Genomic DNA, 24405 nt, shown 5'->3' with positions numbered 1-24405 from the left:
CATACATAGGTAGACCTAGACAAGTAAACACATTGTGTGGCTCAGGATCTCTAAATTCTGTAAGGTTTTTGGTTAATATGAAATGGCTACTATATTAAGAATCTAGAAACAATAAATGCTGGAGAGGGTGTGGAGAAAAGGGAACACTCTTGCACTGCTGGTGGGAATGTGAATTAGTACAGCCACTATGGAGAACGGTATGGAGGTTCCTTAAAAAACTACAAATAGAACTACCATATGACCCAGCAATCCCACTGCTGGGCATATACCCTGAGAAAACCATAGTTCAAAAAGAGTCATGTACCAAAATGTTCATTGCAGCTGTATTTACAATAGCCAGGAGATGGAAGCAACCTAAGTGTCCATCATCGGATAAATGGATAAAGAAGATGTGGCACATATATACAATGGAATATTACTCAGCCATAAAAAGAAACGAAATTGATTTATTTGTAGTGAGGTGGATGGACCTAGAGTCTATCATACAGAGTGAAGTAAGTCAGAAAGAGAAAGACAAATACCGTATGCTAACACATATATATGGAATCTAAGAAAAAAAAATGTCATGAAGAACCTAGGGGTAAGACAGGAATAAAGACACAGACCTACTAGAGAATGGATTTGAGGATATGGGGAGGGGGAAGGGTAAGCTGTGACAAAGTGAGAGAGTGGCATGGACATATATACACTACCAAACGTAAAATAGATAGCTAGTGGGAAGCAGCCACATAGCACAGGGCTTTGTGACCACCTAGAGGGGTGGGATAGGGAGAGTGGGAGGGAGGGAGACGCAAGAGGGAAGAGATATGGGAACATATGTATATGTATAACTGATTCACTTTGTTATAAAGCAGAAACTAACACACCATTGTAAAGCAATTATACTCCAATAAAGATGTAAAAAAAAGAAAAAGAATCTGAACTATTAATTTAATTGAGAAGTTTATTGGACCAGTTTCTTTTGAAGGATACTTTAGAGTTTAAATTTTACAGTAGTATGATTTATGTAATAACTTGTGCATGTCTCAGTGTAATAGTTGCCCTTGGAATCTGTGCCATTGAATTTAGTTGCTGTTTAAGTTTTTATTGCTGAAAAGAGTCCATATTGCTTTGGGTCTTAAGTAGCAGAAAACCTTAGATGGTGGCCCAAGATGGACCCAACAAATACCAAATTTTATGCTGTCCTGGTGAAATTCCAGGTATTCACATTTAAATTAAATAACTTTAGTAAAAAGGGAAATGCTTGAAATAATGACTTGTTTCTTACTGTTACCTGGTTATCTAACTGATTTCACACTTTTTAAAAGTTCTTCATATCATTTATAATTTGCTACCTAGTGAGATAAATTTTAATTCCCTTTAATGCTGCTTACTAAATGCCTTAAATTTTAAACGAGTGACTCTATGGTAGGTCTTCTTATTCTTTCTCTTTCAAACTCTTCCTTTAGTAGTCACTCACTTGATTAGCCCTATAAATTCCTTAAAAAATAGTCTCTAGAATAAGTAAATTCTATTCTCCTCATTTAGGCAAGTTTAAAAAAAAAGCCAGTCTGGAGTAAAACAATGAGTTCAGTTCCCAGCTTGAACCTTGGGCAAGGTTATTTATTTATTTATTTATTTATTAACATCTTTATTGGAATATAATTGCTTTACAATGGTGTGTTAGTTTCTGCTTTATAACAAAGTGAATCAGTTATACATATACATATACCTCCATATCTCTTCCCTCTTGCGTCTCCCTCACTCCCACCCTCCCTATCCCACCCCTCTAGGTGGTCACAAAGCACAGAGCTGATTTCCCTGTCTGTGCTATGCGGCTGCTTCCCACTAGCTATCTATTTTACGTTTGATAGTGTATATATTTCCATGCCACTCTCTCACTTTGTCCCAGCTTACCCTTCCCCCTCCCCGTATCCTCAAGTCCATTCTCTAGTAGGTCTGCGTCTTTATTATTCCTGTCTGGGCAAGGTTATTTAATCTCTCTAAACCATAGTTTGTTCATATTTTAAATGGGGATAATAACACTCACCTTATTACAGAGTTCTGAGGCTTAAATGAGATAATATATGTAAAAGTATTAGGTTGCTTGGTGCATAGTACTCAATAAATATAGCTAGAGTATAGCTAAAATAAGTGACTTTGTTTAGAAAGTCAGTGAAATCTAACAGATGAGTTGATAAGAGGAAAGTGCAAAATTTAATAAAAGACATCTTGGATCTTGGTCTGAGTAATCTGCCAATACCCTGTGAGGAACCCATTAATTCTTGGTCTAAGATCCTTAAATTATTTAGTTCAGGGCAAACAAGGATGTTTGGATTTTTTTGGTTTAGATCTGATTTATTTTGACCTGTAATTTCCTGCTAGAGTTAAAGACTAGGTAAACTGAAAAACACTTATTCCTTCTTCTTAGAATCCTCCCAAACAGGTTAATCTGAACCCAAGCCAGCACTAGCATTATTCTATCCTTCCATCCTTGCCTAGTGTCTACTCTCAGAAACCAAGCTACTCTCCAGCAATGTTCTAAAATAAATGGGATTTCCCATATTTTAAGTCTAACTTATGAAAAGATTTTATAAAATACTAATTTCATTGTTCATATACATAAAATTGCAATACTGTGAATTTTATAGGGTTAACATTTAATTTTTCCCTGCTAAAAACCATATTTCCAGTCTGGTTGAATACTAAATTTGAACCCTCACCTTCTCCCTGTCTCCAAACATGGCCAGTGGAGTAACAAGTGAATAGAAAGTACTTGTTCTATACGTACTCCCTTTGTCTACCAGATTTTCAAGGTTGAGGCTGTGTCCTTTTGGGTAATATGGTGGTTTAGGTGAGAGTTTGAGAATAGTGAGAAGGCTACAGAAGGGTTGAAAGGAAGATAATCCTGAAAGGCAGCTTTTCCCTTCTCACCTTGTTTTTTGATATGTTAGGGTATTAGTAGTGTTTTCTGGTCTCCATCCTAACTTGCTAACAAACTTCCATAATGAATTGGTTAATAATAGTGAACAGTGTATAACAAATGGTACTCTTTCAGGTATTACTGTATAGAAAGTGATCATTATGAAGAAAAGGCTTTGTACTGGATTATTTCATGTAGGTAATTTTGTTGTAACCTGGCCCACAAACTCTGTTAATTTGTTTACTATACCACCTCAGGGAGAATGTAACAGAATTACTCATGAAGGAATTTTACACTCTTACAGTATTTACAAGGGGGGTAGGAGTTAGTGTTTACCATGCTGCTCAAGAAAAATGTTATTTAAAACTTTATTCCTGCAGATTTACTAATTTAGAATTTAATGCAATTTAGAGTTTGTATGTATGTTTTTTAAATAAACCAAATCTTTACCTAAAATGAGTTGGTTCTTTTTCTCCTCAAATCAGATGTTAAAGGATGCTTTCCATTTTTGAATATAGTAATTCTTGTACAATAAAGAAGTTCAGGGACTTTTATGTTTATAATACGTATTTTCTAATGTATTAAGCTTGTCATATTTTATTAACTCAATTTAACATATTAGCAACCTTTTATGTTTGTGTGCCTTTTTTACTTTAATTTTAATTTTTTGAAATGTTAGACTCACAGGAAGTAGAAAAAATAGTATATAGGGTCCTGTATACCCTTTACTCATCTTCCTCCAATGGTGACATCTTTATAATAACTGTAGTACAGTACCAAAAGCAGGAAATTAACATTGGTACATTATTGTTAATGGGACTACATATCTCATTCAGTTTTCACCATTTGTGTGTGTGAGAGTGTATATAGTTCTATGCAGTTTTATTTCATATATAGATTTGTGTAGACACCACCACAATGAAGATACAGAATGGCTCCATCTCCATATATATGCTATGCCAAAATAGTCACACACACCCCAACCCTTGGCAACTGCTAATCTGTTCTCCATCTCTATAGTTTTAGAATTTTGAGAATGTTATATAGATGATTCCATTTATACATTATACAGTACAGTAACCTTTGGTAATTGACTTTTTTCACGCAGCATAATTTTCTAGCAGTTGATTCAGGTTGTTGAATGTATCAATAGTTTTGTCCCTTTCTTTATTGCTGAGTAGTATTGCATAGTAAGGATGTGCCAGAGTTGGCTTAACCAACCATTTACCTGCTAAAGGACATTTGAGTTGTTGTAGTTTTGTTTTTTGCTACTAGGAATAATAGCTACTATGCACTGTTACGGATATTTATGTACAGCTTTTTGTGTAAACATATTTTAATATCTGTGGGAGAAATGCCACAGAGTACAGTTGTTAGGTTGTATTGGTAAGCACATGTTTTTATAAGAAACTGGGCAAATTATTTTCCAGAGTGGCTGCTGCCGTCACGTATGAGAGATCCAGTTTCTCTGCATCCTCACCAACCTGTGGTGTTATTGTTTTTTATTTTAGTTATTCTAATTGGTGTGTAGTGATATCTCATTGTAGCTTTTTTTTTACTTGAAAATAAAGTACATTATTTTTAAGGTCTTAATTTAGATTTTACTAATATCGTTTTCACCCATCTCCACCCCAGTTCCTGGTTGGTGATGATTTTTATTACAGTTAAATTGTCAGTGGTTCTTTAAAATGATGGTTTGCCCAGGACTGTTTCATATTTAAAAACTATTTTATGTCACCTGATATATACATACAGTACTTTTAATTAATAAAATAACTTTACTTTTTTTGGATAATTGTTTGTATTGTAGTGGCTGGAATGGCTGGTACTGCGCATATCGATGGAGACCATATTGTTGTTTCAGTTCCTGAGGCTGTATTAGTTTCTGATGTTGTCACAGATGATGGGATAACTCTTGATCATGGCCTCGCAGCTGAAGTTGTCCATGGGCCTGATATCATCACCGAGACTGATGTAGTAACAGAAGGTGTAATTGTTCCTGAAGCCGTACTTGAGGCTGATGTTGCTATTGAAGAAGATTTAGAGGAAGATGACGGTGATCACATCTTGACGTCTGAGCTAATTACAGAAACTGTTAGAGTACCTGAGCAGGTTTTTGTGGCTGACCTTGTTACTGGTCCTGATGGACACTTAGAACATGTGGTCCAAGATTGTGTCTCAGGAGTTGACTCTCCCACAATGGTATCAGAGGAGGTTCTTGTAACTAATTCAGATACAGAAACTGTGATTCAAGCAGCTGGCGGTGTTCCTGGTTCTACAGTTACTATTAAAACTGAAGATGATGATGATGATGATGATGATGATGATGATGATGATGTCAAGAGCACTTCTGAAGACTACTTAATGATATCTTGTAAGTGAAACTTAAAGTCCATAATTACTTGGTAGAAACTGATTTATGTATAACACGGACAGGTTTTCTAAGATGGGGATCTATTCAATAAAAGTCATGGGGGTGATCATTTTGAAAAATAATTTTTTTCAAAGCTGTGTTGTTGAGATGCTTTTTTGAATTTGTTCATGTTTTTAATTTATGAAAATTTATACCCACAATGGAGTAAAATAATGCAATTTATTAATATCTTAGAACAAAAATACAGATTTGGAAGGTTCAAAAAGAACATTAAGTGACGCAATATTTTAATGGTAAATATATATATTTCAAAATGGGAAGTTTATTTCATGCAACCACTGCTTTCTTTTTAATATGACAGGTACTGGAGATGTCAGTTCAGTTTTGCTTAGGAGTTTAAGCATAGTATGTTAAGAAATGTGTGATTAGTTTTTTGAATTAAATACTTGAAAAGTAAATAATCAACTCAGATTGTGTTCTACAGTTCTGCCTGTGTTTGTTTTCTGTTGCCTATATATGTGTCTGTATAGTCCATGCAAAAATACTTTAAACATATTTATTTCAGACTGCTTTACGATGTCCTTAAGACATTCTATCTGAATGAGGAAGATAGAAATATCTTATTCTCATTTTAAGTGGTAAGTTTGCCTGAACAGCAACAATAATAAAAATCTCACGATAAGTTATTGATGGAGCTTGAGGAAGAAGTGGGTCTATTCTTTATAAAATTTGAAGGCATTCCTTTATTTAAAAAATCCCTTTAAAACTTAAATAATTTTTTATTTTAGAAAATAGAATATACAAAAATTAAATATTTTTTATATCATTCATTCTCTTGCCACCCAGATCCCTAACTTTTTATAATGGTTAGAATATTCAAATTGAGACTAGTTACTCTTTTTAACCATTTTCATTTATTTTATTTTATTTAGTTTTTCCCTTTTTTTCTTCATCACTTAATCTTTAATTCATTTTTTTACCTCTTGGTTTCTGTTGACCATTGAATCTTTCAGGAGTTAGAGAATAAATTGCCTTGAAATATCTCAATGGTAATTTTAAAAGCCCTCTGTTTTTTTCCCAAGATATCTTCAAACTACTCAAGGGATAAAATTGAAGACTTAAAACAGACTGTTATCTTATTCCTAAATCCCTAACTATTCCTGTAAGGAAATCTTATCAGCAGCTGAGTTTGTCTTCTCTCAGTCTCTGAGGTGCATCTGAGATTTTTCCACTTTCAGACCAAATGTCACAATTTCTTTATCTTAGCAGTTGGTTAGGCTGTCCCACTTGTGCTAAGTAACTTGGAAATTAATATAGGATAACTGTATCTGTCTAAAGTTATCCCAGGTGTGCTTTTCTTTAAAAATACCTAACACCCTCAAAACATCCCTGGGTGATGATTTGCTTTATGAAAAGCTTCACCGGAGAAGGGAGGTTCCTTTAAATAATGAACCAATATAATGCATTCAAATTATTTTTTTTACCTATAAAATCAGTTTTTATTTCTTCCAGGAAAATAATTTTGTATAAAGCAAAACATATTGGTAGGGTCATTATGGGAGCGGTCATGAAACCTCACCAATTTCAGGGGTAAAAGAGAAAAGTTAACACCTTTGTATTTTTTTTTTAGTATAATAGCTTTATTGAGATATAATTCACATGCCATACAATTCACTCATTAAAGGTGTGCAATTCAGTGGTTTTTCATATATTCACAGAATTGTATCACCATCACCATAATCAATTCTAGAATTTTTCTTCCCCCCAAAAGAAACCCCCATACCCTTGAGCAATCACCCCTGCCGCTCCATTCACCCCTCAGGCAACCACTAATCCAAATTCTTTCTCTATAATTTGCCGGTTCTCAACATTTCATGTAAATGGAATCATATAATATATGGCCTTTTGTGTCTGGCTTCTTTCTCTTAGTATAATGCTTTCAAGGATCATCCATGTTGTAGCATGCATCAGTCCTTCATTCCTTTTTATTAATGAGTAATATTTCATTATATGGATATACAGTTTATTTATCAGTTCATCAGTCGATGGACATTTAGGTTGTTTCCACTTTTTGGCTGTTATGAATAATGCTGCTCTGAACATTCATGTACAAGTTTTTGTGCACATAGGTTTTCAGATGTCTTGGATATATACAGCTGGGAATGGAATACCTTTGTAATTTAAATATTACTAATTTTTGTTTGTTTCATCATTGCATAATATGGATCCATTACACATTGCCTCACCCCATCCCTGTGGTACATCAATACAGAGTTGACCCTTGAACAACACAGGTTTGAACTGTGTGGGTCCACTAATACAAAGATATTTTTCAATAAATATATACTACAGTGTTACATAATCTGAGGTTAATTGAGTCTGCAGATGCGGAACTATGGATACGGAGGGGCAACTGTAAAGGTATACATGGATTTTCGACTATGTGGAGAGTCAGTGCCCCTAAGCCCTGCATTGTTCAAGGGTCAGCTGTAGTCTATACTGATGTCATAGTCACCATATAATTTTGGTAGATGTAACATGAAAGGGGTACAGTAAAAAGCCTACTTAGTTTTTAAAAGAAATATTATACTGTACATTTTGCTAAAATGAAATTTTAATCAAATTGTACCAATGGGCTATAGAAGAATATTGAACGATAGCAAACTTTGTAGGGTTGGCAAATAATGCACCTTACTGTTTTTTTTTAAATTTTTATTGGAGTATAGTTGCTTTACAATGTTGTGTTAGTTTCTGCTGTACAGTAGAGTGAATCAGTTATACGTATACCTATATCCCCTCTGTTTTAGATTTCCTTCCCATTTAGATCACCACAGAGCACTGAGTAGAGTTCCCTGTGCTATACAGTAGGTTCTCATTATTTATCTATTTTATACATAGTAGTGTATATATGTCAATCCCAATCTCCCAATTCATCCCACCCCCCGCACCTTACTGTTTTAATATTATATTTAGCACCAGTAGAATTCTGCGTTTTATATACTATTACCCACTTATCACTGGCTGGGATGTCATGTGGGTTGGGAAACAACACCGTGGGACTTGAATGTTGTAAGCCTTATAACAAAAAGGTTAAGCTTAAATTTTGGGTATTTTGAGTATTATCTGTGTAAAGAAGAGTCTTTGAGGATCTATTTCTAAAATCTGTTGACTGCCTGTTAAATCTTTGTTAACTTTGTACTTTCTATAACAAAGGATATAGAATAAATCTTGGTGAAGTTGATGGTTTATCTCTTAAAACTGTACACTAACATATTTAATAACTTTATCATCTTCTATGAACTTAAAATACAGAACAAGTTTAATTACTCAATACATTTCAAAATTGTTCATTCTGAGGAATCTAATTAAGTAGAAAATAATGGATACATTAAACTGTGGACCTCGAGGAAAGGTATAAATGGAATCAGAATAGCACCAGTAATTTCAATACTTAAAGCAAAAATTATGGTACAAAACTTTTGAGAAATGACCAAACAAATGTCTATTTCATTTCATGAGCTTTAGTTTTGTGAATTACAGTTTTAATTCAGTTTATCCCAGGAGGAACTCTGATTACTTTTAACCATTGAAGTGTAATAAAGTAGTATTTATCAGATGAGAGTATTTTTTTCATTAATTTACTGTTAGTCCAACCTAAGAAATTCATATTTTGGACACTTTTTGAGTGTTTTATATCCTACGTCTTTATTTCCAAGAATGAGAAAGTACTTTTTTCTGAAGACTTAACTTGCCTCTTAATTTTTTTAATGATCTCATTGTTTTATTCAATGTATTTTAAAAGAGAGGCTGTTAAAAAACAGTAATATCAGATTCTTCCTCATCCTTTTTTCTTTCATTTTAATCTGTCCCATTGTGAAAAAAATATTTGCCAAAAAAGTACTAACAGAATTAGGGTTTATGATGGAATGAAAATATTTTTTTCTGTTTATTTTGATCATTTAGGTACTCTCTTTCATAGACAATAAACTATTTGAACTCTTAAATAATGTGGAATCATTTATATTTAACCACAAAGTTAAAGTAGTTTTACATTGTAAGAAGAATTTCTGAAATTCTGGTGTTTTCACCATTTTGAAAGGCCAAAGGAATATTTTTGAATTTGCATGTATCAAATTTGAAACTGAGGTAGAGAAAATCTAGACTTTAGATCTTACTGAAATTCATATTTTAAGAGTACTGAGTTAAAAACGTTTTAATGTCACTTTATTCTGTTTTCAGTAGCTCTGGAATTGTTTAGATATAGTCAAGGCTTCATGATTTTGTTTCATATATGATACTATGATACATATAGTAGGGAGGAGCAGATTTTCAGTTTAGGTTACATTTCAGTTTTTATGGGGACAGGACAAGCATTGAAATAAAAAATGGTAGGCATATAATCTTTGGGGGAGTATATTGTTTAATATTTATGTCCAAAGAGCAAACTTTATGAATATAATGTATTCATTGCATAGTTTATGCACAGTATTCACTTGAAACTAAATGCTATTCTTAAAGAATCAAATTTTTAAGTATACTTAAAATGTAAGTAATATTGTTGCTTTATTTTATATATGATTTGAAGCAAATCATACAATGGTAAACCTGGAAGTATACAAAATTTCTGATTTGAAGTAGCCTTCCATTGACTCAACAAGAATTAAAAGTATTTACTAAGATTTTATTTTCATGATTTCTGAAAAGCCCTTTTTATGAAATAATTCAGGTGTTTTCTATTTTCTCTTTTTTTAAATACTAGATTTCATATGTTAATTGGTTTTAGATATACTGCTATTTAATTTGGGAATTGTTTATGTCAGCTTATTTCATGAGTACTATATATTTTATGTTCTAATTTTTGTTATTAATTTTGGTGTTAGGATTTAGCTTAAAATGTTGAATGTAATGGAAGATTATTTAATCTTTTCCCAAACCACTTTAATTAAAGCTGTATGGTTAAGAGTATTTCATATACATAAATTGAAATCTGTGATTATGTCTTTTATATAATTATGATCATGTAGTATATCTGTCTTGTATACATTTTTTCATGAAATATACCACTCTTAATGGTTGCATAATAGGTCATTAATTGAATATAGTGAGTAGGTGGTTAACACATTATTTCACATTGCACTAATACTTAACACCGACTAAATGTCAGTGGTACTTTTTGACTGAAACAGTTTCCCGTTTATATTTTACAGTGGATGATGTTGGGGAAAAATTAGAGCATATGGGGAACGCACCATTAAAAATCAGCAGTGATGGTTCACAAGAAGATGTTAAAGAAGATGGATTTGGTTCAGAAGTAATAAAAGTGTATATATTTAAAGCTGAGGCTGAAGATGACGTTGAAATAGGTACAAATAATTTAATTTATTGCTATAATGGTTAGGAATTAGAACTTCTCTTTTCTGGAGACTAAGTTCTAATATTGCCTTCAAAGTGCAACTCTTATAAAAGGTTTCTTTGGGGATGGAATATTTTAAAATTATATATAAATATAAATCAGGGATAGAGAACAAGCCATCTTAGATATTTTTAAACTTGAGTAGAAGATTCCAGTTGAAATTTCAAAACATATGAGTGGAGGGGATTTGGTTTAGAGTAGGAAATTATGAGTATTTAAGGGCAGGCTAGAGGCAGGGTGCTTTGGATTTTAATCCTAGTTCTTCCATTCAGCTGAGTGGTCTTTGGTGAATTACTTAACCTTCTTCTGCCTCAGTTTCCTCATCCATAAAATGGCCATAATGGTAGTAACTACCTTATAATGCTATTGTGAGGATTAAATGGGTAAATACATGTAAAAGACTTAAATAGTGCTTGGCATATACAAGTGTAATGTAAGTGTTAACATTTGTTGTTATTTCTTAGTGATGACTGAAAATTTAAAGTGCAATTTATAAGAAAATTCTCTTGACACTTAGAAATTTATGTTTGAATATTTGAGGGGGAATATTTTTCTGAAGGAAAATATTTTTATGTATCCTTCTTATTAATTTAGGGAATTATCCATGATACTTACTGATTTTGATACATGTTTTAACTTTTAAGGTGGAACGGAAATTGTCACAGAGAGTGAGTACACCAATGGGCATTCTGTAGCTGGAGTGCTTGACCAGAGCCGAATGCAGCGGGAGAAGATGGTTTACATGGCAGTTAAAGATTCTTCTCAAGAAGAGGATGATATCAGTAAGGAAAAAAGGCACTGTAGTGACTTATCAGTAGTCATCATGCATTCTTAAAAAAAAAAAATCTCATATTCAAGCACTACATAGGAACAAAGTTCAATAAAATAAGTCTGACCCTTCGCTATAATTAATTTAAAGGAAAAGGGTCCTTTTGACTATCCGTGTATGCATGTATTGTTCAAATGAGAAAACATAAAATACTGTGTCTGAGATACTAGGGATACAGAGATCAGCTAAATATGGTTCCTGACTTTAGGATAGCCCACAAATATGTAGGGAATTACTGAGAATCTACTTTGTGTGTGTTATTGAATATGTTGCATATGTATTATCTCATTTAATTCTCATAATTCATCTCTGAGGTAGGTGGTATTAGCCCTGTTTTATGGAAGGAGAAAGTACTCAGGGAAATTAAGCAGTTGTCCAAGGCCATTCCAGTATTAAATGAGGAAGATAGGATTTGAACTCATGTCTGCCTAACTCTGCTGTCAGTGATCTTTGTACATGGCAGTGAGCACTGTTGACCTCTCTCTGAATTTAGCAGTAGAAGGGCTAGCTGTTTGTTTTCCTTCTGCCACTGAGAGATTAGCTGAGTAAGTATTCTTCCAAGTCAAGCCACCAGGATTTTTACTTATTATGCCGTTGATGGTCTCCAAGTAGTTGCTCTTTAAGGTTTCTTGCGGCTGAGTACCACAGGGAGTAAAAAGCTCCTCACATTTCCTTTCCTGCCATGGTACACATTTCCTTATGAAGATGTTTTACTTTCTTCCTACTTTCTCCTCACCTCAGTGTAGGAATGCAGCCCTTCCTTAAGGCTTTTTCTGTCTTCTTGCCATGCTGAGACAAAAACTACTTTGTTTTGCCCTAGAAGAGCAAGAGCCTCCACTTCAGTGCATTACCTTGATAATAGTTAGCTTTACCTATACAGCACTATGATCCCCACTCCTCAAATTTCCTCCCCTAGAAGTCATAGGGAGCTGAATTCCAATCCCAAACAAACATGAATAATATACCACAGCTGAAAATGTCAAAACAAATGAGTCTAGAGGATTTGGTTAGAGAGAAAAAGAATTAATTTCTATTTGGTCTCTAGATTCTTTCTTTTCTGTTTTACTCATTGGTCAGGAGACTGAAGGTTAGGTTAGCTGATGCCAGAATTCCATAAGGATGTGCAAAACTTAGACCAATGTTTCCTTCTGGTTAATTGAAAGAAGGGAAACCTAGGAGAAAAGGTCTACTTTTTTCCCACATTTTTTCCACATTTTTCAGTAGTGAGTAGGGACTTCCCTAGTGGTCCAGTGGTTAAGACTCCATGCGTCCACTGCAGGTGGCATGGGTTTGAGCCCTGGTTGGGGAAGTTCCGCATGCCGCACCTCGTGGCGTGGCCAAAAAAAGAAAAAAAAATTTAGTAGAAAATCCCAGTATGTGAATCAAAGGAAAAGCGTAAATTCAAGCCAATTTTCTACTTAACACTTTAAATCCAAATGGATTATTTCACATAAAATATACTTACTGACCTTCTAGGTTTAAATTCTTTTACACTAATACTATGTTTTTTTAAATGTCTCACTTAACGCTTTTGTCTTCAGTAGGGTCTCTGAAAATCCTGCCTCTTAATGGGTGTCCACATAGCCTTGAGCCACCAGCATTTTATATTATAACCATATATTATGGTTTTACTTTCATTTTTAATTCTTTTTCAATTACTAGTATTTTTGACAATTTTTCACTGCATGTACAGTACTGCATTTAATTTACATGTGGGATAGCATGGACCACTTTCTAGTACTGATTCTATGGGAAATGCCTTCTGAGTTCTGAAGAACTGTCAGGCAGAATTATGGAATACAGCTCTTCTTATAAATTCCTAATGCCCAATGGACTGTGAAATCAGTCAATATATTTCAAGCGCACGTTTTATATAATCTAGAAGTCATTTTCGTAGGACTAGGTTTTAAGAGGAGGATAAGAACTTTGATAAATTACTGTCTCCTAGTGGCACCAGCCTGCGAAGTGCCTAATGTAATTTTTAAATTAACCAAATTGAAATCTTGAAAGTTGAAAGATAATCGTTTGGAAATTTTTACCCATTTATTAAATACTTGGGGTTATAAACAAGCAATTATTTCTAAAATTTAGGTTGCGCTGAAATAGCAGATGAAGTTTACATGGAAGTCATTGTAGGGGAAGAGGAAGGAACTTCTCTCCCTGAGACTCAGCTTGAGGACTCTGATGTTAATAAAACAATTGTCCCTGTTGTCTGGGCTGCGACATATGGTAGGACACTGGCATTTTTTCACCTGATAAGTACATAACATATCTATTTGATCAGCCTTTAGGTCATTAAATATGCTGTGCTAATGCCCCCATGAGTTGGCTAATACTATAAAATGTTTTGCTGTGGACTGATTCATCTCTAGTTACTTACATAATTTTTGTACCACATATCTTGTGTTATTTACAATGAACCTTGCTTAATGCATTTTGTTTTTCAGTAGGATTTATTTTAAATCCTACATGTATAAGTGAGTGCCATAAAAAGTTTTATTTTTCTAAAATAGGAATATCCTTTGAAAATTGATCCTTCCCCTTTTGGAAAAACTTATTTTATGTTTTAACACCACAAATAATAAGATATTGGGGTTTTGAAAAGGAACAGAAATCCAAGTGTGCTCTTCTAGGAAGTACGTAATGAAAGGTAAATTTATCAAGTTATTTTTTCCTTTTCTATTTTATCTCATTCTTACTTAATTTACAAGATGGTCCAGGTATACTCTTTACTTTGAAAAATTTTGTTGTTCAAATGCATTAATTTATCTTTACTTGGTTTTTCCAAAGGTTCATTCATTCAACAGTCATTTATTGAGCATCTTCAATTTTGAGGGTATTCTGCAGAAATATCTACCCAGGTTTTATTTGAAAAGTAAGGTTTTCCTAGATGTTAGTAGTTCGAAGGATGCTGACAGCAGCCCTTATTTTCAGTGTGTGATATTATCTAATCTATGGGAGTGGAAGAACTCAACAACAAAAAAGTTTAATCCAAGGAACGGTGATCAAAGTAAGATTTTGTAGATGAAGATGTGATCTACTAGTAATCATTATACTCAGTCTATCAGTTTTTAATTAGCCTTTTTTTTTTAAGGAGATGAAAGAAGAGTTTCTCGAAGGTATGAAGATTGTCAGTCATCAGGTGAGAGAGCATTATATGTGAGATGTAAGTTAGGTAGCTGGTTTTGTGTACTGCTTGGTAGATACAGAGTTATTAGTTTGTGTGTACAGACCCATTTGTTAGACTCTTACTTGCCTGGTCATATCTAGTTAGTTAGAAGAGTTTACCTCTTTGGGAAATTGATTAATTTATATAGAGACATAGCGTGTGTTATTCTGTGAATGCAGTTCATTTTAGATTTACCTCGCGATTTCCCTGGTGGTTCAGTGGTTAAGACTCTGCCCTTCCACTTCCGGGGGGCATGGTTGGGGAACTAAGATCCCATATGCCACATGGCATGGCCAAAAAATAAAAAATTAAAATTAAAAAAATAGATTTACCTCAAGATACAAATATCAGGCCACTTACTACATGGGCCATAAAAAAGTTACTATGGAAAAAATTATAAAATAGAAATTACTCTGACATGAAAGTAAAAGTTGCCCATGATATCAACCACTTGTTAATGTCTTCCTTGGGTTGGAACTATTCTTTTAATTTCTATGGCAACCAGTAGATTTATATAGCTGTTACATAAAGCTCATGTGTCAGCGTAAATTTTTCTTTTTTAGTTTTGATACATTTCATATAGTGTTATTTATTCCATGGTTGATAGTTCTTTTTATCTTCTTACACAAGAGACTTTTTCTAATGATTAAGTGTCTATTTTGTTTCTATCTTTAGGAGGTATTTGACTCTCTAACTGTAGATTTCAGGGGAATTAATGAGAGGCATATATATCACAGCATTTAAGCTAAACAGTTTCTTAGGGCTACATTTTTAAACTAAATTGCATAACACAAGAGATTGTGAGAACTGAGATTTTATTAAGTACTTTATTCCATATACACTGATCCCACTGAAATTGCAGTAGATTGCCTGCCACTTTTATCTTAACACTTAAAAAAATCAATCTTAATACTTTTAACATTAAGTAAACTATTCTAAAGCATAAATACAAGAAATCTGTTGTTTGTCATATATTACAGTTACCATGATTGTATTGGATAACTGACATGTGTAAATTTCTTTGCTAAATCTCTTTAATTTCATCAGCCTTCGTCAATGAGAAATTGATCTGATGTCAAGATTTTGTTTAGGGTCATAATATTCAGTTTCTTATGTTTCATTCACCTTATCAGTTTGTTCCTTTAGGATGAATAAATTGGGATATTTTAAAGTTACTTCCACATGGTATCGTATTTAAAGTATTTGCATATACACATGTGTGTGTAAGAGTATAAAAGACAGAGAAGGAGAAGATGGGTGTACTTTGTGAAATTTAGTACTGCAATGGCAACTGAATGCCATGTCTTCTCTAATTCGTCTAACTAAAACCAAAAAAGTGTAAATATATGCAGTTTAATAGTGTATCGATTTTTTTTTCCAGGAAATACTTTGGACTCAACATTAGAAAACAGAAGTAGTACAGCAGCACAATACCTTCAAATTTGTGATAGCATTAATACAAATAAAGTACTTAAACAAAAAGCTAAGAAGAGGAGAAGGGGAGAAATGAGGCAGTGGCAAACAGGTAAAATACTAATACATTACTCGATGAATATTATAATTACTTGAAATGCAGTAGTATTTTTTGTAACCCAAGAATATGCCAGTTGTTTGTAGTGTAGTTAGTCCTACTCCCATGTACCTACTTGTGTTTGATCTAAATAGTTGGGGTTTTTTAAATGTTCTACTGGTACTTAATAAAACTGTGCTTGTTTGCTTTTTACTCAAATGATGTTTTTAAAGAGAATTTTCAGGTTGGTTTAACAATAAAGGGTGCCTATTTCTAGTTTACAAAGTGCATGTGATATATAGCATTTTGGCAGGTGAATAGTCTATAGTAGAGTGCTGCTCATTACTTTTTAGTGAGCTACTTTATTATAAATTGCTTTCAATGTGCATTTTATCTTACGGGATCTTATTCTACTAGTACAGTTCTCACATTGTGAATGTCAGCTAATTTTGCCGCCTTTGTGGTAAAACTGTTTAAAACAGTCTGGCCAAATTTCACAACTTCCCTGTTTTGTTTTGTTGTTGTTGTTGTTGTTTTTAATCTAGCTGTTATAATAGGTCCTGATGGACAGCCCCTGACAGTATACCCTTGCCATATTTGCACGAAAAAGTTTAAATCCAGGGGATTCTTGAAAAGACACATGAAGAATCATCCTGATCATTTGATGAGAAAAAAATATCAGTGTACAGATTGTGACTTTACAACTAACAAGAAAGTGAGTTTCCATAACCACTTAGAAAGCCATAAGCTTATAAACAAAGTTGACAAAACCCATGAATTTACGGAATACACACGAAGATACAGAGAGGCTAGTCCATTGAGTTCAAATAAACTTATATTAAGAGACAAGGAGCCGAAGATGCACAAGTGCAAATACTGCGACTATGAAACTGCAGAACAAGGACTGTTAAACCGACATTTACTGGCTGTTCACAGCAAGAATTTTCCTCATGTTTGTGTTGAGTGTGGGAAGGGCTTTCGACATCCTTCTGAACTCAAGAAGCATATGAGAACCCATACTGGTGAGAAGCCATATCAATGTCAGTATTGTGTCTTCAGGTGTGCAGATCAATCAAATTTGAAAACTCACATTAAGTCTAAGCATGGTAACAATTTGCCATATAAATGTGAGCATTGTCCCCAAGCATTTGGTGATGAGAGGGAACTTCAACGCCATCTGGATTTGTTTCAAGGACATAAGACACACCAGTGTCCTCATTGTGACCATAAGAGCACCAACTCAAGTGACCTTAAGCGGCACATCATATCTGTCCACACTAAGGATTTTCCTCACAAATGTGAGGTCTGTGATAAAGGTTTCCATCGTCCTTCTGAGCTCAAAAAGCATAGTGATATCCATAAGGGTAGGAAGATTCATCAGTGTAGGCACTGTGACTTTAAAACATCAGATCCATTTATTCTTAGTGGTCATATCCTTTCAGTTCATACTAAGGATCAGTCACTGAAGTGTAAAAGGTGCAAAAGAGGGTTCAGACAACAAAATGAGCTCAAAAAGCATATGAAGACTCACACTGGAAGGAAGATTTACCAATGTGAGTATTGTGAATACAGCACTACAGATGCATCTGGCTTTAAACGACATGTGATATCAATACATACAAAAGACTATCCACACAGGTGTGAATTCTGCAAGAAGGGATTCCGAAGACCATCAGAAAAAAATCAGCATATTATGAGGCACCACAAGGAGGCTCTTATGTAATAAGATCAATATAAAGAAAGAAGCTATTTAGAAAATATGACATGCTACATGGAAAGATAATTTCATGAACTGTTTCATCTGGTTACAAAGCTTGATATTAAATCATAAATTTACATTCTTTTTACTAAAGATCTTAAGATATTTGAATTGAGAGGGGATCTCATAGCCCTTTGAAATTAAAGAATTTAAGGAGCACCATAGAATGGTTGCAGAAAACCTTATTGTCTATTTAATAGTATTATAAGCATAATTCAGCTACGGGGGGAAGAGCAAAGACAACCACTTTATTTGGCTGATCATACTAGAGACAGATGTTTCTGAAAAGATCATATCTAATTGAGGAGTTTAGCAATGCTTTGCTATCGCAAGCGTCACTTTTATGCCGTTTTAGAAATGGAGTGGGGAAATAAAATGCAGTCATCCATTAGTCACTTAGTCATTGAGCCTTTATATGGTACCTGGAAATTGAATTCCAGAAGTGGCAAAAGTTTTGTGTATTCATCAAAAGAAATTTCACTGGAAAACAGGTTAGATTAATTCAATACTATTTAAAAGAATTTCAGAGCTGCTAAGATTTTAACACAGGATAGGATGTTTAAATTATAGCATTCTGTACTGAAGTCTAAAGATTAAAGTTCCCCTTTTTCTGATGTTCAAATTGATTGTTGTTCAGTGTGGCATATATGACAGAAGTATATTTGAGTCAAATGTGGCTTTCTAAAATGGATGCAACAGTAATGTTGCAAAGTTAGCACTATATTTCTTAATGATCTAAAGATTAAATTGAGAGAACACAGTTTTCTTAAATATTATGTTTAGAGGTTTTTTTAGGACAGTCATAGCAAGTATGATTGTTCTAGTCTTACTTGCTCTAATGTTTAAAGGTGCAATTTTATGCCATTATTGAAAATTTTGATTTTTAAAATCTATATACCATATTATTAACATGAATTTTCAATATGAGGCAGTATTTATGCGGTATTTAACAAAACACTATGCTGCCAATAGAGCTTGGAGGTGGATATTCAGTTTACAGTGTATAAATTTAAAATATGCATCCCTTTAACAATGCTTCATGTTAGCATGCTGCAAATCAACATGGCGCTTAAAATAAAAAGCAGGTTTAGGGAAATTTAATGAAAATCCTGTTCATAAATGTAATGCATATGATGTGTATTTTTAAGTTTTAGTTGCTTCATGTTTACACTCAGCTGTTAAACATAACTAAAATGTAATTTTACTTCATGCTATATTGTGGCTTTGTGTTTTAAATAATGTTCACCTTTCTGTTTTTGCACCAGATAGGAATCAGTTCCTTGAGAATAAATTTTTTATCTTTCTTAACTTCAGAATATTAAATTTGGAAATCTAAAATTGTGTGTCATGTGATTGTAAATGATGTACACGCTGTAAAATAAGATTGTCACTGTTATGTGGGATTATTATTTCTAAATGTTACTCATTGAAATGAGCATACAATAAAAAGCATTTATTGCACTTCAGGGTTTTATGAGTTTATTTAAAGTTGTGTTGCAGTGTCCCTCATTAAAAGACTTCACTTAAAATTGCTCTTAGGCAATTTTGTCTGCAGTTTAGCGTCTTGTAGGATTTTGTGCATTAACAACATGAGCTAGGAATTTAAACAATTATGATGACTATGGCATGATTATTCCTCAAAATTTTGTGTTTTTGCTAAAACCGTGATGGAATGCTTTAAAGTTGCCCATCTTAAGACTTGGGACTTAGTATTACAGAGGAAACTAAAAATTCTTAACCTGCTTAAGTAACACAATCCTGAAAAATGAATCTAATTATATTCCCAATAGACCAATATACATTCAAAAGGAAAAGTATTAAATCAAGTATTTGGGAAATATTTCTGCAAATGAGCGTAAAAATAACGTGCTGTATTCAAACTAGTCAGCATTCAGTAGAATCCATGTACCTGGATATAATATATAGCACTATTGCTAAGACTCTTTGTCAATTGGGTTATTCTTTAATGATCACTAAGAGAAAAAGAAGGAATCTATTAGCCATTACATGTTAGACCGGTGCTTTAAGCTTTAATTCTATAGAGTTCATCTAGGGATCTTATTAAAATATACTAATTCCATAGGTGTAGGCCGGGGCCTACAATTCTGCATATCTAGCAAGCCCCCAATGTGTTACCATCATAGAAATAGTAAGGCGTTAGACAAAGCCCGCAGTGTAATTCCCATACACTTTGCCAACTTTGCTTAAACAAATATCTATGGGTGAGTACATAGAGGAAATCCATACTGAGGACTTGGCATTTGAGCTGAGACATGAGTGGCAGGAAAGAACCAGTCATGAAAATCTTGTGCAAGTGCAAGAGCATTCAAGGCAGAGAAACACACATGCAAATGCGAACAACCTGAAATGGTACCAGCTTTGGCTGGATCATGGTGAAGGGAGACTGATTAAGGGATGAGACCTGTGAGAATTTGAAATGGGAAGTCATTGGAGGGTTTTAAGGAAAGGAGTGATATGATGTGATTTACGTTTTGACGATCACTGTAGAGGCTGTGTGAGGAATGTATTGTACAGGGACCAGAGGAAGCAGGCAGCCATGTGAAGAGGTTATTCCAGTTGTTCGTGGTCACAGTGGTGCTGGAGAAAAGCAAATGGATTTTCTTTCTTATAAATTGGGCCTAGAAAACAGCCAAGATAGACACATAAGAATTCAGCCCATGTTACAAACAAAAGAAAAAAACAGCCAAGATAGAACACATAAGAATTCAGCCCATGTTACAAACAAAAGAAAAAAAAAGGCACTTTTCCAGGACAGTCCAGGGTCATTAGGGTCATTATGTGCAGATGAATTTGTCTGATTGTCACTTCTATGTGGCCTATACCATGATGGACAGGAAAATATTTAGAATTATTCAGGTAGACCTCTCCAATTCACATCTCATACAGGACAACCACCAGTTTGAACCTTGGCCTTCCCTTAAAGATATGCATGATAGATGTAGTATGACAGATAACTTTTATTGTAAAATATCTTCAACCACATACAATATAATGAATCCCCATATAGCCATTACCCAGCTTCAGCAATCATCACCTTATGGCCAATTTTGTTTCATTTTTACTCTTCCTCACTCCTGCTTTCACCAACCTGCCTCTCATTGGTTTATTCTGATGCCCCCTTCTCTCACTGGCTTAATTTGAAGTAAATCGCAGATAGCTTTTTAAGAATTTTTGAAGGAAAACAGCAGAGATTAAGAACTGGACTTAACATCTCATCTACAAGAGACCAACCCAAGATTACCAAGACTGCCTGGCTATCATGTATTATAATTATGTCATACAACGATTCCAGTCTTCCTTTGCAGACTCAAAAGCAGTATGTCTTATTTTGTCACTAAAGATTAATGGTTTTATAAGACAGATGTAGTTGTTTATTCCATTCTTTGTTTTTAAAAAATATATTTTATTTATCCTAGGATGGGCTTGAAATATGTTGCACTTTTTTATTGGACAAAAAAGTACTATGGAAATCCGATAAATTCAGTAATGGTGTGTGGTGGGAGAGAGAGACCTTGTAGGGAAGTCTTTTCATGGCTTATTATTTACTTTCGAGGGAATTATGTCTACATGTTATCTTTGTAGATTATAACAGGAAAGAAGTGAGAATGGCTTTTTGTTAAAGTGATCTAAATTGGGTTGTGACATGCAATTTTTTGAGCTTTATTTTTTTCCTTTTGTACTGTTTGTGTAAAGACAAAGTATAACAGTTAAAGCCCCATTACAAAGATAGGAAGAATGCTTTATGGCATCTAGTTATGAACTTAGAGAATTACAGAACTTAGAAGACTAGGTTTGTAAGCAAAGAAATTCTCATTTAAAGCAGAAACCTGCATCAACCAGAGGTCCAACTATGTCAAACTGCTGTCTCTAGTAGTCCACATCAGGATTATTTTTATAGTGGTGCTTGTTAGCTCTAACATAAACATTCACATGATAATAACTTCCTGACAAAAGTATACAGCTAAGCTAAAACTCCATTCCGCATGTTTCCTACTAGGACTTCCACAAAGACCATACAGATATATATTTTATTTACACAATTAAACAAATTACTTTGCATGTCATTGCACAGTCTCCATTTTATTCAACATCTAAAGCAAAATATGCTGGGAATAGAAATTAGATAAACAGGCATTCCTCATCCAACAATATCTTTGCAATTTTCAGAGATAAGCTGTGCGAAACTTGTGAGAGGAAAATATCACTAGTATTTCTATTGAGCTTAATCAAAAATTGGAAAAGAAATACATACATTTAACTTTGTTAAGTATAATAAGCACCTTGTTATGACCCCCATTTCTCACTATGCATGGATCAAGTGAGCCAATGAAGTGCTGACTTCTTAACTATCCCAAATTTTGGACACTGTTAATTTTATTTAAGAGTATTTTAAGAAAATCACACTTGTTCTAATTTGCAGACAGTTATGGTGGCACTTTTCTATCAAGCTACTAAAAACTTTCACTTATATGCAATGGGTAGATAACATGGCATAATTACAGTTACACACATGAGTAGTTAGCAGAGGAGAAACTACCCTGTTCTTACACCAAGGGAAAAAATGTAAGGACTACATAGCTCATAAAGAATATTAACATTTTCTATCAAAAAATAACTAATAAGACTGGAATTGTATCAATCCACATTATGAAGCTTAACATTTAATATTTTTTAATATATTTTCTTTTTTTGGCCACACTGCACGGCATGCAAGATATTGGTTCCCCGACCAGGGATCAAACCCTTGCCCCCTGCAGTGGAAGGGCAGAGTCTTAACCACTGGACCGCCAGGATGTTCTCAAGCTTAACGTTTTAGTTGAGGTATTAAGGAAATAAAATAAGGCTTTTAGCTTCATATCAAGACTTATTTGGATATTTATATAAGTATTAAAAGCATTTTCACTCTTCATTTGTGGTTTGATTTCATGTAGTGCCTTATGTGTTGCTATCTTAACAGTTTCTTAATATAATGGATAATTATTAGAATATAATTATAAAGAATGACAGAATTCTATATAGTTACTTGCAGAGACATTTCAGTGCAAAATCTCATTCACATGTAAACCCAAATTTATTTGTTATCTTAATCTATGCTTTGTCAAATGCAAACAGTTTAATTTTTGCTAATTCTTAACTTTAACCAAAGGCCTTGACATTTTAAAAATTTATTCTTATCTACTACTGTATTTAGAAAATACTTTAGTTCACTTTTAGTAAGGTCATTAGAACCCAGTTAATCAACCAACTTCTAAGTACATTAAATATTCTACTATAAAGTCTCTCCCAAGTAGAATACACATATCAAGTATTTGTTTTCGTTATTTTTATTCCTTAAGCTTTTACACAGTATTTCAATGTTGTTTTGTCTACTGTTATAAAAAAAAAAAAGCCCACCTTCCTTCCACCAGCTACTACAATAATAGTGTTACAGGTTTTTTGTTTGTTTGTCTGTCTTTTTGCGGTATGTGGGCCTCTCACTCTTGTGGCCTCTCCCGTTGCGGAGCACAGGCTCTGGACGCGCAGGCTCAACCACTCAACCGCTCATGGGCCCAGCCGCTCTGAGGCATGTGGGATCTTCCCGGACCAGGGCATGAACCTGTGTCCCCTGTATTGGCAGGCAGACTCTCAACCACTGCACCACCAGGGAAGCCCAGTGTTACAGGTTTTTAAGGAAGTGGGTGGGCTCATTTGGGGATGATATGCTTCAAAAGAACAGATTTGCCAAGCTACTGATATGTACTTAGAACCATAATAGCATAATGTACAATTTAGTGGATTTAGGTATTTTAAAAAATATACTTCCCACTTCCCTGCTAAATGAAATTAATCATCACCTTTGATTTAGTTCTGTCTCCAAGAGGTATGAATAGCATGTAATAAATCACCTCTTTTAATCACAAAGTCTAATGTGAGAAAAGCAAATATATGCTGTATATACCATGCACTAAACTGTTTTTTTTAATTCAATAGTATTGCTTTTTGTTGTTGTTAAAACACAGTATTTACTCTTGTAGCTAAATTGCACATCTAATATCATAGAAAAATCTTCTAATGGAATAACTTGTAAAATCTCTACCCCAACAAAGTTAATTCAGTGTCTAGGAAGCACCCTATTGAAAAATAGTGGATTAAGTCCTACAGTGCCTGTAATTGAGTTTTAAAAGTGGTGTCCCTTGTAAAGCAATTATACTCCAATAAAGATGTTAAAAAAAAAGTGGTGTGTTGATATACTGAATACAAAAATGTGATAGAAAGGATTCAGGCCTTATAAATGGTTGGAGAAACTCTCATCTGTATATCTAATTAATTCCATTAGACTTCCTGGGTAGTAGCTTGGTTCAAAATATTGATTGGCTTTAGTTATGGAAAAATAACAAAGTACTAATGAAGACAAAAAAAAATCCTTTGAGTTGGAGATTCATTCACGG

General features: G+C 33.8%; 2 protein-coding genes across 11 annotated transcripts in view; one reads left to right on the top strand and one right to left on the bottom strand.

Annotated features, from left to right (window-relative positions):
• The window catches only part of ZNF711 (ZFX family zinc finger ZNF711), a 27597-nt gene extending 5479 nt beyond the window's left edge, over window positions 1–22118 (top strand). For 3 of the 5 annotated variants that reach the window (XM_089904306.1, XM_089904303.1, XM_089904304.1), the window contains 6 exons: window positions 4713–5276; window positions 10484–10639; window positions 11334–11471; window positions 14613–14660; window positions 16069–16212; window positions 16743–22118. In XM_089904306.1, the coding sequence (XP_089760432.1) occupies window positions 4713–5276; window positions 10484–10639; window positions 11334–11471; window positions 14613–14660; window positions 16069–16212; window positions 16743–17920 (2228 nt within the window). In that variant the 3' untranslated portion in view covers window positions 17921–22118. Of the gene's footprint in view, window positions 1–4712; window positions 5277–10483; window positions 10640–11333; window positions 11472–13609; window positions 13748–14612; window positions 14661–16068; window positions 16213–16742 lie in introns of all 5 variants that reach the window. The other 2 variants (XM_089904308.1, XM_089904307.1) reach the window with 2 other exon arrangements.
• Window positions 808–24405, bottom strand: part of POF1B (POF1B actin binding protein) — a 123999-nt gene continuing 100401 nt past the window's right edge. For 3 of the 6 annotated variants that reach the window (XR_016391323.1, XM_089904309.1, XM_030761439.2), the window contains one exon: window positions 20607–24405. Coding sequence is in view for 5 of the 6 variants with exons in the window: in XM_089904309.1 (XP_089760435.1) it covers window positions 24400–24405 (6 nt within the window). In the remaining variant the exon portion in view is untranslated. The other 3 variants (XM_089904311.1, XM_089904310.1, XM_089904312.1) reach the window with 3 other exon arrangements.

This window comes from Delphinapterus leucas, chromosome X (genome assembly GCF_059928025.1).
Source record: "Delphinapterus leucas isolate spDelLeu-1000000601 "Yukka" chromosome X, BTC_Dleu_Yukka2, whole genome shotgun sequence".
NCBI lineage: Eukaryota > Metazoa > Chordata > Mammalia > Artiodactyla > Monodontidae > Delphinapterus > Delphinapterus leucas.
The sequence above is the reverse complement of the archived record's forward strand: the minus strand, read 5'-3'. Positions and strand labels throughout refer to the sequence as shown.